Here is a 12,416-nt window from a genome sequence, read left to right on the forward strand (position 1 = left end):
TCTATTTATAAATTTGTTAATTAATTGACACGAAAAAAATTACATTTTACAAGCGCTTAGCCAATTCAATTACATCCTTGGTCCAGCAAATTAAGAACCCTAAACATTTAGCTTTATTATATCAATCATTTGTTAATTAATCAAATGAAAAACGTTACAATTTACAAGAGCAGAAATACAAAAAAAGATTTTAAACTGAACACACCAAAACAATGAGCTAGAAACAGCAGCTGTAAACGTTGGCTGAGGGCGAGAGGCTTTGAAGGAGGGCTTTGGAGATCGAACTGGAAATCTGACCTGACAGGTACGGGTTCACCGATCTTCTCGAAGAAGAAATCCTTGGTTTCGACATGCTACCCTTCCTTCTCTTCCTTATTTTCAAGCCGCCTGCTCATTATCGGTATTCAATTAATCAACTTCTCTAACATCAATCAATCGTTTATCCGATCAGTTCTACAAATGCTTTCCGGTTAGACGGCAGAATACTCGACAAAACCCTAATACTAGCAAGACGCCTTCGACGGCAACACCTTGTGTAATATGAAAAGAAAGCGCTCCTGTAAATGGGCTCTGCGATTGCTATTTTTCCCAGACAGGCTGAGTGGGCTTACATTTTTCATTAAACCCAATACTGTCGCAGGCTTTCTTCTTCCTTCGTCGTTTATGGCAGGCCAGTGAGTCATAAAATTTGTTTAGTAGAGTTAAAAGAAATTTAGGAGGGTGAAAATTAAAAGGTAAAACTATAGAAATACAAAAAATATATTTTCCTTTTAATTGGTGTGCTTAATAGGAATTATAAAAACAATTGAAATAAAATAATGTTTTTTCATTCATTGTTCGAATTGAAAAATAAGAGGGAAAATTAAAATTTTAAAAATATATGGTTTTGAGGTGGCTTATATTTCTCTGAAATTTTTTTATTTTTACTTTTTTTATTAAGCTAAAGGTGATTACAAAGTAGTATTTGTTCTAAGCACTCTTAATTATTTGATAATAAACGCTCAATCACACTTATAGTTTCTAGTGCTTGAACTCGTAATATATAAAAACAACAACGATTCTTTTATCCATTCAAATTGTTTCCTTTCTACTTTTTCACTCTTTTCTTCCATCTTTCCATTTAACCAAGAAAAGTCTAAAGGATGGTTTGATTTACATAATGAAATTATTTGGATAACGAAGAAGCCTAAGATTACGGTGTTTAATTGATATTTTGATGAGAAATAAAATTATTTAAGAGTATATTTTATTAAATTATCTTTGTAATGATTTTAGAGGATTAACTTTTAATATTAAATTAGAAGATTTAGTGTGAAAATTATAAAACAAAAGCTATTAGAGTTTATTTGAATTTTATATTTAGCATATTATTAATACAATTCATATTAATATATTTTTTATATCATGTTTATAAACTCACTAAATGACCTCATTGATAGAAGAATCTTTTTTAAGAACATGAGTTTGAGCAGCGCGTATGCATGTTACGAGATTGATTAGATCATGAATTTACTATTAAAAAATAAAAATAATAACTAAGTATTTTTATAAAAACTTGAATTATTAATTTATTCTAATATTATTTTAATAAATTAATTATGTAGTTCATATACATAATGAAATACTGAAGTTTAAGGAAATAAGATTACCATATACTTTATTATTAACTATAATGTGAGTTAAATGGGGTCTTGTTCTTATTAGAGATCCTGAGTTTGAGCAGTATATATACGTTGTCAATAATTAAGAATGATTCTGAACAGATTTTAGTAATCACTCATTATAGTAAAAAAAAAAGAACAAGATTAAATAAAATTACACAATAGATGAAAATCAATTTTATTTAATTTATCAATCTAAAATTGTTTTAAATAACACCATCCTGACTGTAGTTAGCTTATGCAAAAGGAATGATTTCGGAATGCTGATGATATGTTCAAAATATTCCTTCCTATTATTATAGCTCAACCTCCAACTTTACTGCACAACTAATTAAGTAGAAATTCCTTATTGTGTTTCAGTCATCTACTGCACCTGCTTCAAAGTATTAGGCCATAGAAGAAATCATGGTTGAACCCCAAGTCGAGGAATCCCAATCCCAGAAGAGCACTGGCCCATGATTTCTGAATAAACCATGCACCTAGAAAAACACATTAGAATCAATATATGAATCTATGACTTTAGAATCCAGTTCTTTGAGAGGGTTTATGTTTCTGAAACAAGACAGTTTAAGGTGCATGTTAATCCCCTACCTTCCTTCTTTGCAGTTTCTTGTGATTTCATGAGTGTGATGATCCCAAGGTCTTTTTGTTCCGGGTCGTCTATGAACAATGCTCTTTGACATTTCAGTCTCTCTTTTGTTGAAGATTGAATGTCTTCGTTTCCACCGAGTTCTTGGGATGAACCACCAAAAATTGTGAGTTGCTGATGCTATCATCCAAGTCGAATGGCGAAAACTGGTACCCGCTGATCTCGATCATGGAATGGTCAGTGTCTCCTACTGCCTGAACCATGGGTGTTGCATAGAATTCATTTTCTTTATCGAAATTTTCCGATTCGTCGCAACAAGAATAGGGTGGAGAAAGACTGCCACTGCAGCCTTGACTGTCGTCTACCAATGAGCCGTCAAGTGAGTCCTTTTGGTCATCTGTTGTTGATTGAGGAGAACAAATGAGATTAGAACTTGATTCCTCAGCAAAGAAATCCTTTAATGTTGGTGGTTTGTCTTCCACCCTTTGATCCAAAGCAGCCTGCTTCTGCATTTTATTGCCATTCCATTGCATTTTCTCTCCATTTGGCGTCTGTTTCTTCTCTGGGAGAGGAATATCTAAAACCCATTTATTCCTTGGAGCAGATGCAGTAATAGTAGGTTCATCCTTATGCAAGGTAAGCCATTGATCAACCTTTGAAACTTTAGTAGAGTTGCATTTGTTTGATTTTCTACTTCCTCTTTTCTCCATGTTCCTATGGTTTGATGTCATCTGTGGCACGTTCTGATCCGGTAATATAACCGTTTTTATATCGCATTCCGATATGTCTTGGCTGTATACCGTCGCATTATCTAACTCTACACTGGTTTTCCTGTTCAATTCCACTGCACATGTAGATCTTGAAATGCTACGGTCAGAGTTGCACTCCGAATGATTTTTCACCGGGAAACTCACTGATCCTGCTCGCTGAAATGTCGGTCTTCGTTTTCTTCTAGAATGCAGTGAAGTTTGACGCTCCATCCCAGTTTTCGTTCTACTGCAATTAGTTGATCTCATAAATCTAGGCACTTCTGGTCTGACATTTCCTTTGATGCTCTTGGTGAACTCAAGCTCGGAAGACCGCACGAGTTCGGTAGATAAATCAGAAGACTCTACTTGCTCTTCCACAGGTAGACGTTTCCTTGTCACTTCTAATTTGTGGTTTAAAATTTGGATCTTTCTTCTAATATGTTGACGTTCATCTTCAATCTCTTTAATCTTCTGCTGCAGATTTGTATAGCAGTTCCCTCTGGTTTTTTACTTCCTGGTTTTTAATTGTTCAAACAAGTTAATGGCTCCATGGAGATATTTAAATTGTGTGATACTTGTTCATCACTTACATTGGACTCATCATGCCCCAATCGAACACTTTTCACCCTCGCTGCGAAATTTAATGAACAGATTGTTTCACAAAGATCTTCTTCTTTGGGACTGACATGTACAAGCATCAGTGTTTTCGAATCGTCACCTAAAGGTAACGAACGAGTTGAGAAAGTCCAGAAAAGAAGATAATTCAGCTTCACTGTCGATGTTACTTGACAATCTAGTGAATGGAAAATGGAATTTAGAGAAGAAGAATCATTAGTTTACCTAATGAATCTTTAAGAACTCTTGTCAGCTTGCTGTTCCTGTATGGAATGTGGCATTTTCTCCTCTGAAGTGCATGAATTACATCTCCAAGAGCCGAAAGGGACAGATTGATGGCTCTTCCTTCATCAAGTCTTCTTCCCCATGCCTTGGTCTTCACCACTCGTTCACTTCCTCCGAGGTCAACTAACCAGATTTTATTTGTTTCTCGGCGTCTTTCGGGAGCATCGAAGCAAGTAATCGAAATGCGAATCATGCTAGCGGGAGCAACAACAAAGACAACATACTTTTTAAAGCAACATACTTTAATTTTGATAGGTAAAACTTAGTATTTACCAGTGGGATCTGCTAGAAGTTGTGTTTGAATTTGTTGAAGCAGTCGACCTGAGTTGGCATCCAAATCTGTACAGCTTCAGAGCCTGGTTAAAGTTGCTTACTTGGATGGAAACAAGGTTCTCGATTCCGATTCCTCCCTTCGGATCCGTTTGAATTGAAAGGCTGCACACAAACATCACTGCATCCAAATCAGCAGGCATTTTCACACAACTGTATTTTGCATAGTGATTACTGACCATGGTGGCAAAGGATCTGTTGACCTCGTAGCTTGCGGTACAAGTAAGTCTCTGAGGTTTCCTAGATAAATCTCAAGCATACTGAAAGTGATAAGGAAGGTATGATTACTATCCTCCGTTTGCTTGAACAAAGTCTCGATCGTCCGGGGCATTATGCCGGGTGATTCCAACGTACCTTCCTGTATGTTTGGGATGTAACAGCATCAACCATGTGGAATCAGAACTGTGGAAGTAAATGTGAGGTCACCTACCATTGTGAAAGTTTTCCCGGTTCCGGTTTGACCGTATGCGAAAATGCAGGCATTGTAACCGTCGAGGACGGACTTGATGACCGGTTCAACTTCTGAGAAAACCCCATCTGAAATTCAAAGTTCAATCACACAATAAATGCACGGGATCCATTGTGATTGCTTAAAAGAAGGAAAAGCAAGATGCAGGGGGGTACCTTGGGATGAACCGTGGAACACTTTGTCGAAGGTGTAGCGTTTACTTTTGTTATTTCCAAGCTCTAAAAGGAGGTCACTTGTATCCAAAGCTACAACAGGTCCGAATACGAAACCTAAACCGCCTATATTTTCCTCCAATGTCAACGGCCGCACTCGACAGAAAACACGGATGTTCCCTGCAATATGTCACGGATCAAATTGTTTGATTTTTATAAAAAAAGGGATACACGTTAAAACTACATATAAGCTTAAATACACTTGACTAACCTTTCAATTCCAACAACTCATGCAACAACTGTCTCCTCTGTGTGTTCAATTGGTTTATGCAATGGGTTAAGGAAGCAACTTCTTCTGTTTAAGGGATCGCCAAAAGACAATGACATTAATTGAGCACTACAAAATGAGGAAAGCAATTAAGTTGAAAAAGTAATTAAATTTGTTGATAAGAAAATAGGATTGTAGTGGTTTTTAACAGTTTATTTTTCTAATTTCGAAGGAGAATCGTTTATGATTATTTAGTGAAGCAGAAAAAGAGAAAAAACAATATGAAAGAGATAAAGAACAATGAGAGAGATTCAACTTTTTCCAGCATTATATGGTGTTTTATATACAAATCATTAATGCTGGTGTAAGGCATAAAGTGATATGACTATTAGTAGGTTGATAAGATAGTAAATTTAGTTGGTAAATCATATGAGACTATCGGTGATCATGTCAAAAGACTGTAATTGATTGGAGGATATGGTACTCCAAGGACTTCGAAATTCAATAAACAGAAGGATATTAACGGAGTTACGGAAGAGATGCGAGAGTGGAGAGTACCTTTTATCTTGGAGAATTCTTCTGCTGCAGATTCATCTTCGTTTGGCAAACTTTTTATTATCTGGCAAACTGACTTCACCCAAGCAGAATTTATAGGCGACTTAAATCCCAGTAAGGAATGAATCGTTTCCCCGAGATTCCGAATCGATTTCTTCGAATCCATGGCCTAAAAATTCCAGAGAATCAGTGAAAAAGAAAGATGAATATAAAAGAACCACAACGAGTCAAAAAGTAATATGAACTCACTGCCGTGCTTGAGATTTTGGAACTCCTCTATGATAAAAAAAAAAGGAAGTGGAATTCCTTCAAATATACAGATAGTAATGAGTCAAAATTGAAGGACCTACCTTCATCTGCATGAAGTGAATGTCAGCTGCTGGAGGGTTCCCAGGAGAATGATTCATTATTCAAGGCATCTTCTCATTGATGATTATTTTTATGTATAAATAAATTATAACTGTTCAATGGTTAGAGTAAAAGGCTCCTCAAAAGGTCATAACGTGGATAGGAGGCCAATTTTAGGCACCACACCATTGATGAACTCACCAACCTTAATTTCCCGTGGGGATGTATGATTTTACTTTAGGATAGATTTATAAAATTTAAGGAACAAATTATAAAATTTTAAGAATTAAAAATAGACTATCAATAGAAACTATAAAGATACTTAAATTATATGGGAATTTAAAATTTGCAACCTCTCGATCTATCCCTACCTGTAGGATTAAGTTTATAAATGAGCCGACTCAAGTTCGAGTATTGTTGAGCTCGACTCAACTTGAAAAGTTTAATTTTGAACTCAACTTGAAAGCTCATGAGCTTAAAGTTATCAAGTTTGACTCGAAATCAAAGCAAAAAGTTAATGCTTGACTCAAGCTCAAAATATTTTCAGATTTAACTTGATTAAAACTCAAACTTGAACATTTAGTACATGAAAACTTAATACTATATTTTTTAAAAATAACATATAAATGTTAATATTATGAATAATTTAATTTAAAATTTAAAAATTTAATATATTATTTATTTTAAGTTGTTCGCCAATCTTTCAATTCGGGTATCAAATAACTAATTTGAGCTCATTTAGAACTTAAATTGAATTTAAACTCAAATAAAATTCATTCAAATATAGTGTTCACTTAATTTTAACCAAATCAAACTCGAATAACTTATCATTCGTCTCGTATCAATTACTCTTAGCAGGGAGTAGGAACTGGTCCAATTCAAATCTTAGGTTTGGGCCCTTTCTTTGATTTGATGTGATGGTCTGTATAAAAACTTATGTGTGCAGACTACGACAGCATAGACCAATGAAAAGAAGTGGAAAATCCTATTCCAACTTACGATAATGACTCGAACAACAAGAAATTAAGGAAAGAAAACAAAGAATTGTTATTGAGATTCACTAAACTCAAAGCCACAGATATGTAGGGTTAGGGTATATTTCTTGAGAACAAAACAATCCCGACCGTACACAATGCCCATTGGATGCCACAATTATAGTTTAGGGTCCCCAAAAATAGTGAAATTACTATCCCGATATAGCACGACACTGCATGATTATAAAAGGGGTGTTTTGGTACAAGCGACTCATTCATTTCTACTCATAAATCTTGTTTTACGAGTATATAATCTGAAAAGATTGTAGGTTCAACGGGTGCTTTCTATGGTTAAAATAAATGTTATTTTTTTAGATATTATGTTTGTATGGTATATTTGAGAAGCAAGTGAATTTTTCTTTTTCTCTCTCTTTTTTTATATTTTAAATATTGATGAAGGTATAGACTAAATTTAATACAATATAAATTTTAGAGTGCAAATTATGAAACCTAAAGATCTTAAGAACTTGTGGCATAATTTCATCATTTTCTGGAAAAAATACTAAATTAATACTAAACAAACACGTTTATGAACGCTAAACAAACTGAATACGAACACAACTTTAAAAATTCAAACAAACACAACCTAAACATAAACGCCTTCAAAAATAAACAAACGAACACAACACAACCTTATTCGATTCAGATCCGATTCATCTACACCCCTATATGTAAAGTTGTTCGAGCAGTACACGTCTCTTCTCGTTTTCTCTAAAATCTAATCACATTCTTCTCTTTAGGGAAAAATAGAAAAACGTTCTTGTCAAGGTGTTCACGTGCAGTATGCGAGTAAAAGCTGGACACAAGATACCTAAGTTGTATGGTCTGGTATTAAAATACATGACATGGAATGGAGTGCAAGTATATATATACACATATGTATGTATGTATGTATGTATATGTATATCCACACATAGTATACATGCAGCTGAATAGAATCAATCTCCGTTTCAATCTTTCATTTTTCAATCACATTCACCAGTCTGTATTATGGTATAACTATACTTCATTGATAGGCAGCAGAGCCAATCTGAACGCCGACACATTTAGTCCATATAAGCAAACCTGTTCATGGTCCTGGTTTAACGAGGAAGCCTTCCAGGAACACAAAAAATGCATCACACTTCTATCTCAACTAATAGCTTACACATAATCACTGTCCCTACAAAGAAAGCTCCAACCTCTCCCCAACTCGAAAGAGTTACCCTGTGTACTATGCCTTCCGATACCAAACCAAACGGAAAATGCCGACCGCATTATCCGAATCGAATTACTATGCATGATATATCATCTTTACTTTTTCTTGCTAATGCTTCGGTTGTTAATCGTTTCGCTGCTACCTGCGGGTCCTTCACGGATTTCACCAAGTTAACTGCCTCTTCATTCTTCATTACCTGCCGAATAAATCAAACAAGTTGTTTCAGCTGTTTGCAGAAAGAAACGTAAAACCAAATGAACCCTATGCCATTTCCATTATTGCCAATGTATACCATTTTATAATTTCCTGGTCAAATATATCTTTACCACCAATTTTAACAGAACAGATAGCAAACACCACCACAGGGCTTTGTTCTTTGCTATACATGAATTTCCTTAAAACCATGAATTCTAAAGCTGTTATAGATTAATGGATTTATCAGTAATTATGTACTTGTAAACCTAGCACCATTGTACACAAGCACCACCTAATTTGTTCTGACCTATTGTGATTGATTGTTCAGCTCATCAAAGGGAGACTAAAGCCTTATGACTAGTTAGAGAAACCTAAATCTATCTTAAGGTTTTTGATAGAATTTTGCTTAGGGTTTATTATTCTATACATCCCCTTTAAATAAAGATTGATCTTATTACATAACTAGAAAACCTATTCTAGAAAGGAAATAAATCAATTGAAATAAAAACACAACCAGGAAACTTGTCCTAAGCTCAAATGTAGGATACACTAGGCAAAAGGTAGCTTCCTCGAGTGATTGACATTTGTTCGTGCTCACACATCCGTCAATCATCATTGTACTCGAATCAAAGGAGGTTTTAATAGATAAACCAAACACAACACCATTATCCTTCTCATTACTAAAAGTTGAAACCAATAGAGGTGTGTATCTCCACAAATCTTCACAATAAAAGAACTAACAATTGACTCCCATCTCCAGTATCTGTTTCACTAAGTAACCCAACAAGTCTAAACCCATTAAACTTTTCCGATGTAGAGTTGAGGTTTTTTGTATCAGATTTAAAGAAGAGGATTATTTGTTGGATATGAGTTCACTAGGGATTATTGAATAAGACAATCGAGTGAAGTCAAATTAGCATGGGATAAGGAAGAGATAGATAGAGGCTGCCATGATTTAGTTTTGTTCAATTAGAGAGCCTACCTTATTATCAACCTTAGAATTACTAACTTGTTTACAACAATATGTTGTTCATCCCTCGAGCATTTTATCAAACAATTGTGTTTTATTCTCCATAATCTCATCATCATGCTGCAAATTACGATCTATGTTTTATCTTAGTTCGCATACACTCAAGCTCCTCACGTATTTCTGCTCACAACTTTGTTGACCACTGTTCTGTCATTGCCAAGGATTGTTGGCTCTTGATACCAAATTGTTATGACCTATTGCGACTAATGGCTCAACTCATTAAACTTATTGTTTGGAGTAGGTTGATCATTCAATTTTCCATAGATAAACTAGTAAATAGCATTAAAAATGAAAATGTTCTTTTGCCTTTAGAATTTAGTATTTCTCTTCATCTCTTCCACAATGTTTAGAGAGAGAGATAGGTCAGACGAATAAGAATGCCCTTCATACACTTTCGGTTCCAGGAATGTGTTTTAGTATTAGTGAAGTGTGACAACAAAGATGACACAATTCTCTAGTCTTTTCAAAGCCTATCAGCTGCTTTGAGGCAAAAATTGTAATGTTTATATTATTCAATATTTAGGTTCCTTTAGAGGACTACACTTCATGGGAAACATTTCAAGGTATAGTTCGTACGCACTTATGCTATTCTATTTCCAAGGAAGCTTTGGATTATCAATTATTGAAATTCTGGAATCTGAAATCATAGTATTGATTCTTCTCTAGTTCTTTTATTTGTTTAATTACTTTCCCCTTTTTTCAGGTGAATCAGGATACAGTCTACCACCCCCAATTCTTACATGGTTTTTATTCAGTAGACAGCTTAACACTCATGCAATTTCCTTACCTTGGGTGCTCCATGCACCACGAAACCGGAGATGCAGAATAGAGATCAAAGAAACATACTAAAGTGACAAGTCCTATAAATAATAACCTATTTAACAACTGACCTTCCACAAACCATCACTAGCCAGTATTACAAAGTCGATTGTGGAGTCTATGGGGACATGTCTGACATCAGGTTCTGAGCTTAAATGTGCTTTAAGGCTCTGATCCCCGAAAGCCCGTGCTACAGCAAGTTGACCATTAACCCTAGGCACATCTCCTGAAATGAATCACATTTTCACCATCTGTCAGTATATCAATGTGGCATAATTGGTTTGGATTGACCCTCCTGCAGAGTGTGATAAAAGGGAAAATATAACATGCATATTACCAGGAAGTGTAGTCACAAAACCACCCTGCTTCTCTATCCTTCTTCGTTCAGCATGCGGCTCATGGTCCACCGTAATTTGATTGGCAGAGCCCCTCTCACACACAACAGCTCTAGAGTCACCAACGTTTGCTACCCATAAATCTTTGCCATCAATGACAATTGCAGTTACAGCAGTGGAGCCGCCGGGTCCTAATCGCACAGAGTTATCCAATATAAACTTATCCGTGGAGGAGTATGCATTCCGTATCGCAGCCTCAGGATCTCTCCAAAAACTCGGCTGTATCGTCATATTTGCGCCAAGTATAACATAGCAAGCAATTGGAATTTGGAACACAAGAGATGAAATGGGAAGAAAAAAATACCTCTTCGAGTATGTTATTGAAAAGGTTGTCTTTCAAATAAGTGGGCACACGATCCCCCAAGTGACCATCAAAGATAGCAAACAATCCAAGTGTATGATTCCTCTTTTTCCTGTACTCAGCAACATGGTAATCTTCCATTTTATGGCCTGATTGACCTTCCACTAAGTGGAAACCATGGGAGACTTCGTAACTTGATGACTTGCTTTTCCCTTTTCCCCCTTTCCCCTTGTCTGATGAGGAAGATTTCAGGCAAGCAACATTCTCCAATCCAAAACAAATTCAGAGGGCTACAAGTTAGCTTATGTATTGATGTTATATTTCAACTTCATACACATACACAAACCCAAACCTATATTTCTAACTTGAAACTCAATCCAAGTAATTGAATAAAATAAAAAGTAAGAAAACAAAGGATTACCTTGATTTTTGTGAAAAAGCCAGCTTCTTTAACAGGGCGGGAGGCACCTGCAACAGATGAATATTTGCTCATGTTTGCAACTACAACATATAAACAAAAAAAAACCCCAACTCGTTTCCTTCCTTCCCTTTGCTAGATAATCGGTATACTGCTGGATTTGATCAAATTGGCCAAAACCCAAAATCAAATAAGGATCAGATGAAAAGGGTATTATTTTCTTTCAGTTCGTTCAGGTGTGAATACATAGCCCCAAAACGATCAAACATGGTAATTTCCAGCAGCAATAAAATTAGGATCAGAAAAATATTATGTATAGGAAAATAGATAAAGGTTGGTTTTTGGTTGACCATTAGCAAGGATGAGAACAAAGACCAACTGGGTTCTTAAATGCTGTGATTGGTGTTTTGGAGATTGATGTTGAAAATCAACTTTGACCTCATAATAAGATTATAATCAGTGGAGGCTGTTCTTAAAGTTTCAATTTTTAAGGATTCAGAGTAATGATGATCTTCGGTTGTAAATTTGGTGAAATCTTTTCTTGTTTAATTACTTGCAAAGATGACGTCAAATTCCGCGTGGGGTAGGTCCTTGCCTTTCTTCCTTGAAACTTCCGTCGATTGCGACTTTCCTTTCCAAATATTTTCAATTCCTTTAAAAATTATACTTGATCGTAAACAGCCTTGATAAATTAATAGGTTGTGATTTTTTATAATTATTAATGAGAAACAAATTAGTGAAATCTTTCTAAAAATTGAGATGAGCATAGAGGAATATAAGATTATACTTGTGAATAATATTATTAAAATATAATATTATTATAATAATATTGTATTATCTTATTTAGTTTGTTTAGCATAAATGTAATATTACAGTGTTTTGTTGGAAGAACATAAAATTATTTAGATGTATATTTTACCAAATTATCCTTGTGATATACTATTTTAAAGTTAAACTTTAATATTAATTTGAATGAAAATCCATAAAAATATTTTAATCTTTATA

At 35.0% G+C, this 12,416-nt stretch overlaps 1 protein-coding gene and 1 pseudogene across 1 annotated transcript; both read right to left on the reverse strand.

Moving 5' to 3' along the window:
* Positions 1–1,932: 1,932 nt before the first annotated feature.
* On the reverse strand, positions 1,933–6,071 carry LOC120150301 (annotated as a pseudogene).
* A 1,945-nt stretch (positions 6,072–8,016) lies between these two features.
* Positions 8,017–11,749, reverse strand: LOC120150302 (probable protein phosphatase 2C 44). The gene is made up of 5 exons (XM_039162991.1): positions 11,415–11,749; positions 10,997–11,257; positions 10,635–10,911; positions 10,369–10,523; positions 8,017–8,449 (listed from the first exon to the last, which is right to left on the reverse strand). Exons 1-5 carry the CDS (start codon positions 11,484–11,486, stop codon positions 8,312–8,314), a joined length of 903 nt encoding a protein of 300 aa, XP_039018922.1. The 5' UTR covers positions 11,487–11,749; the 3' UTR covers positions 8,017–8,311.
* Positions 11,750–12,416: the final 667 nt, after the last annotated feature.

Source organism: Hibiscus syriacus, unplaced genomic scaffold (genome assembly GCF_006381635.1).
Source record: "Hibiscus syriacus cultivar Baekdansim isolate YM2019G1 unplaced genomic scaffold, ASM638163v2 tig00111022_pilon, whole genome shotgun sequence".
Taxonomy (NCBI): domain Eukaryota; kingdom Viridiplantae; phylum Streptophyta; class Magnoliopsida; order Malvales; family Malvaceae; genus Hibiscus; species Hibiscus syriacus.

What these genes read in the sequence shown, in the direction of transcription:
- LOC120150302 (XM_039162991.1), bottom strand. Translation starts at nt 11,486, where the DNA reads ATGAGCAAATATTCATCTGTTGCAGGTGCCTCCCGCCCTGTTAAAGAA. An exon ending in TTTTGTGACTACACTTCCTG is followed by an intron (nt 10,524 to 10,634) that starts GTAATATGCATG and finishes GATTCATTTCAG; the next exon opens with GAGATGTGCCTAGGGTTAAT. An exon ending in CTAGTGATGGTTTGTGGAAG is followed by an intron (nt 8,450 to 10,368) that starts GTCAGTTGTTAA and finishes TTTATTCGGCAG; the next exon opens with GTAATGAAGAATGAAGAGGC.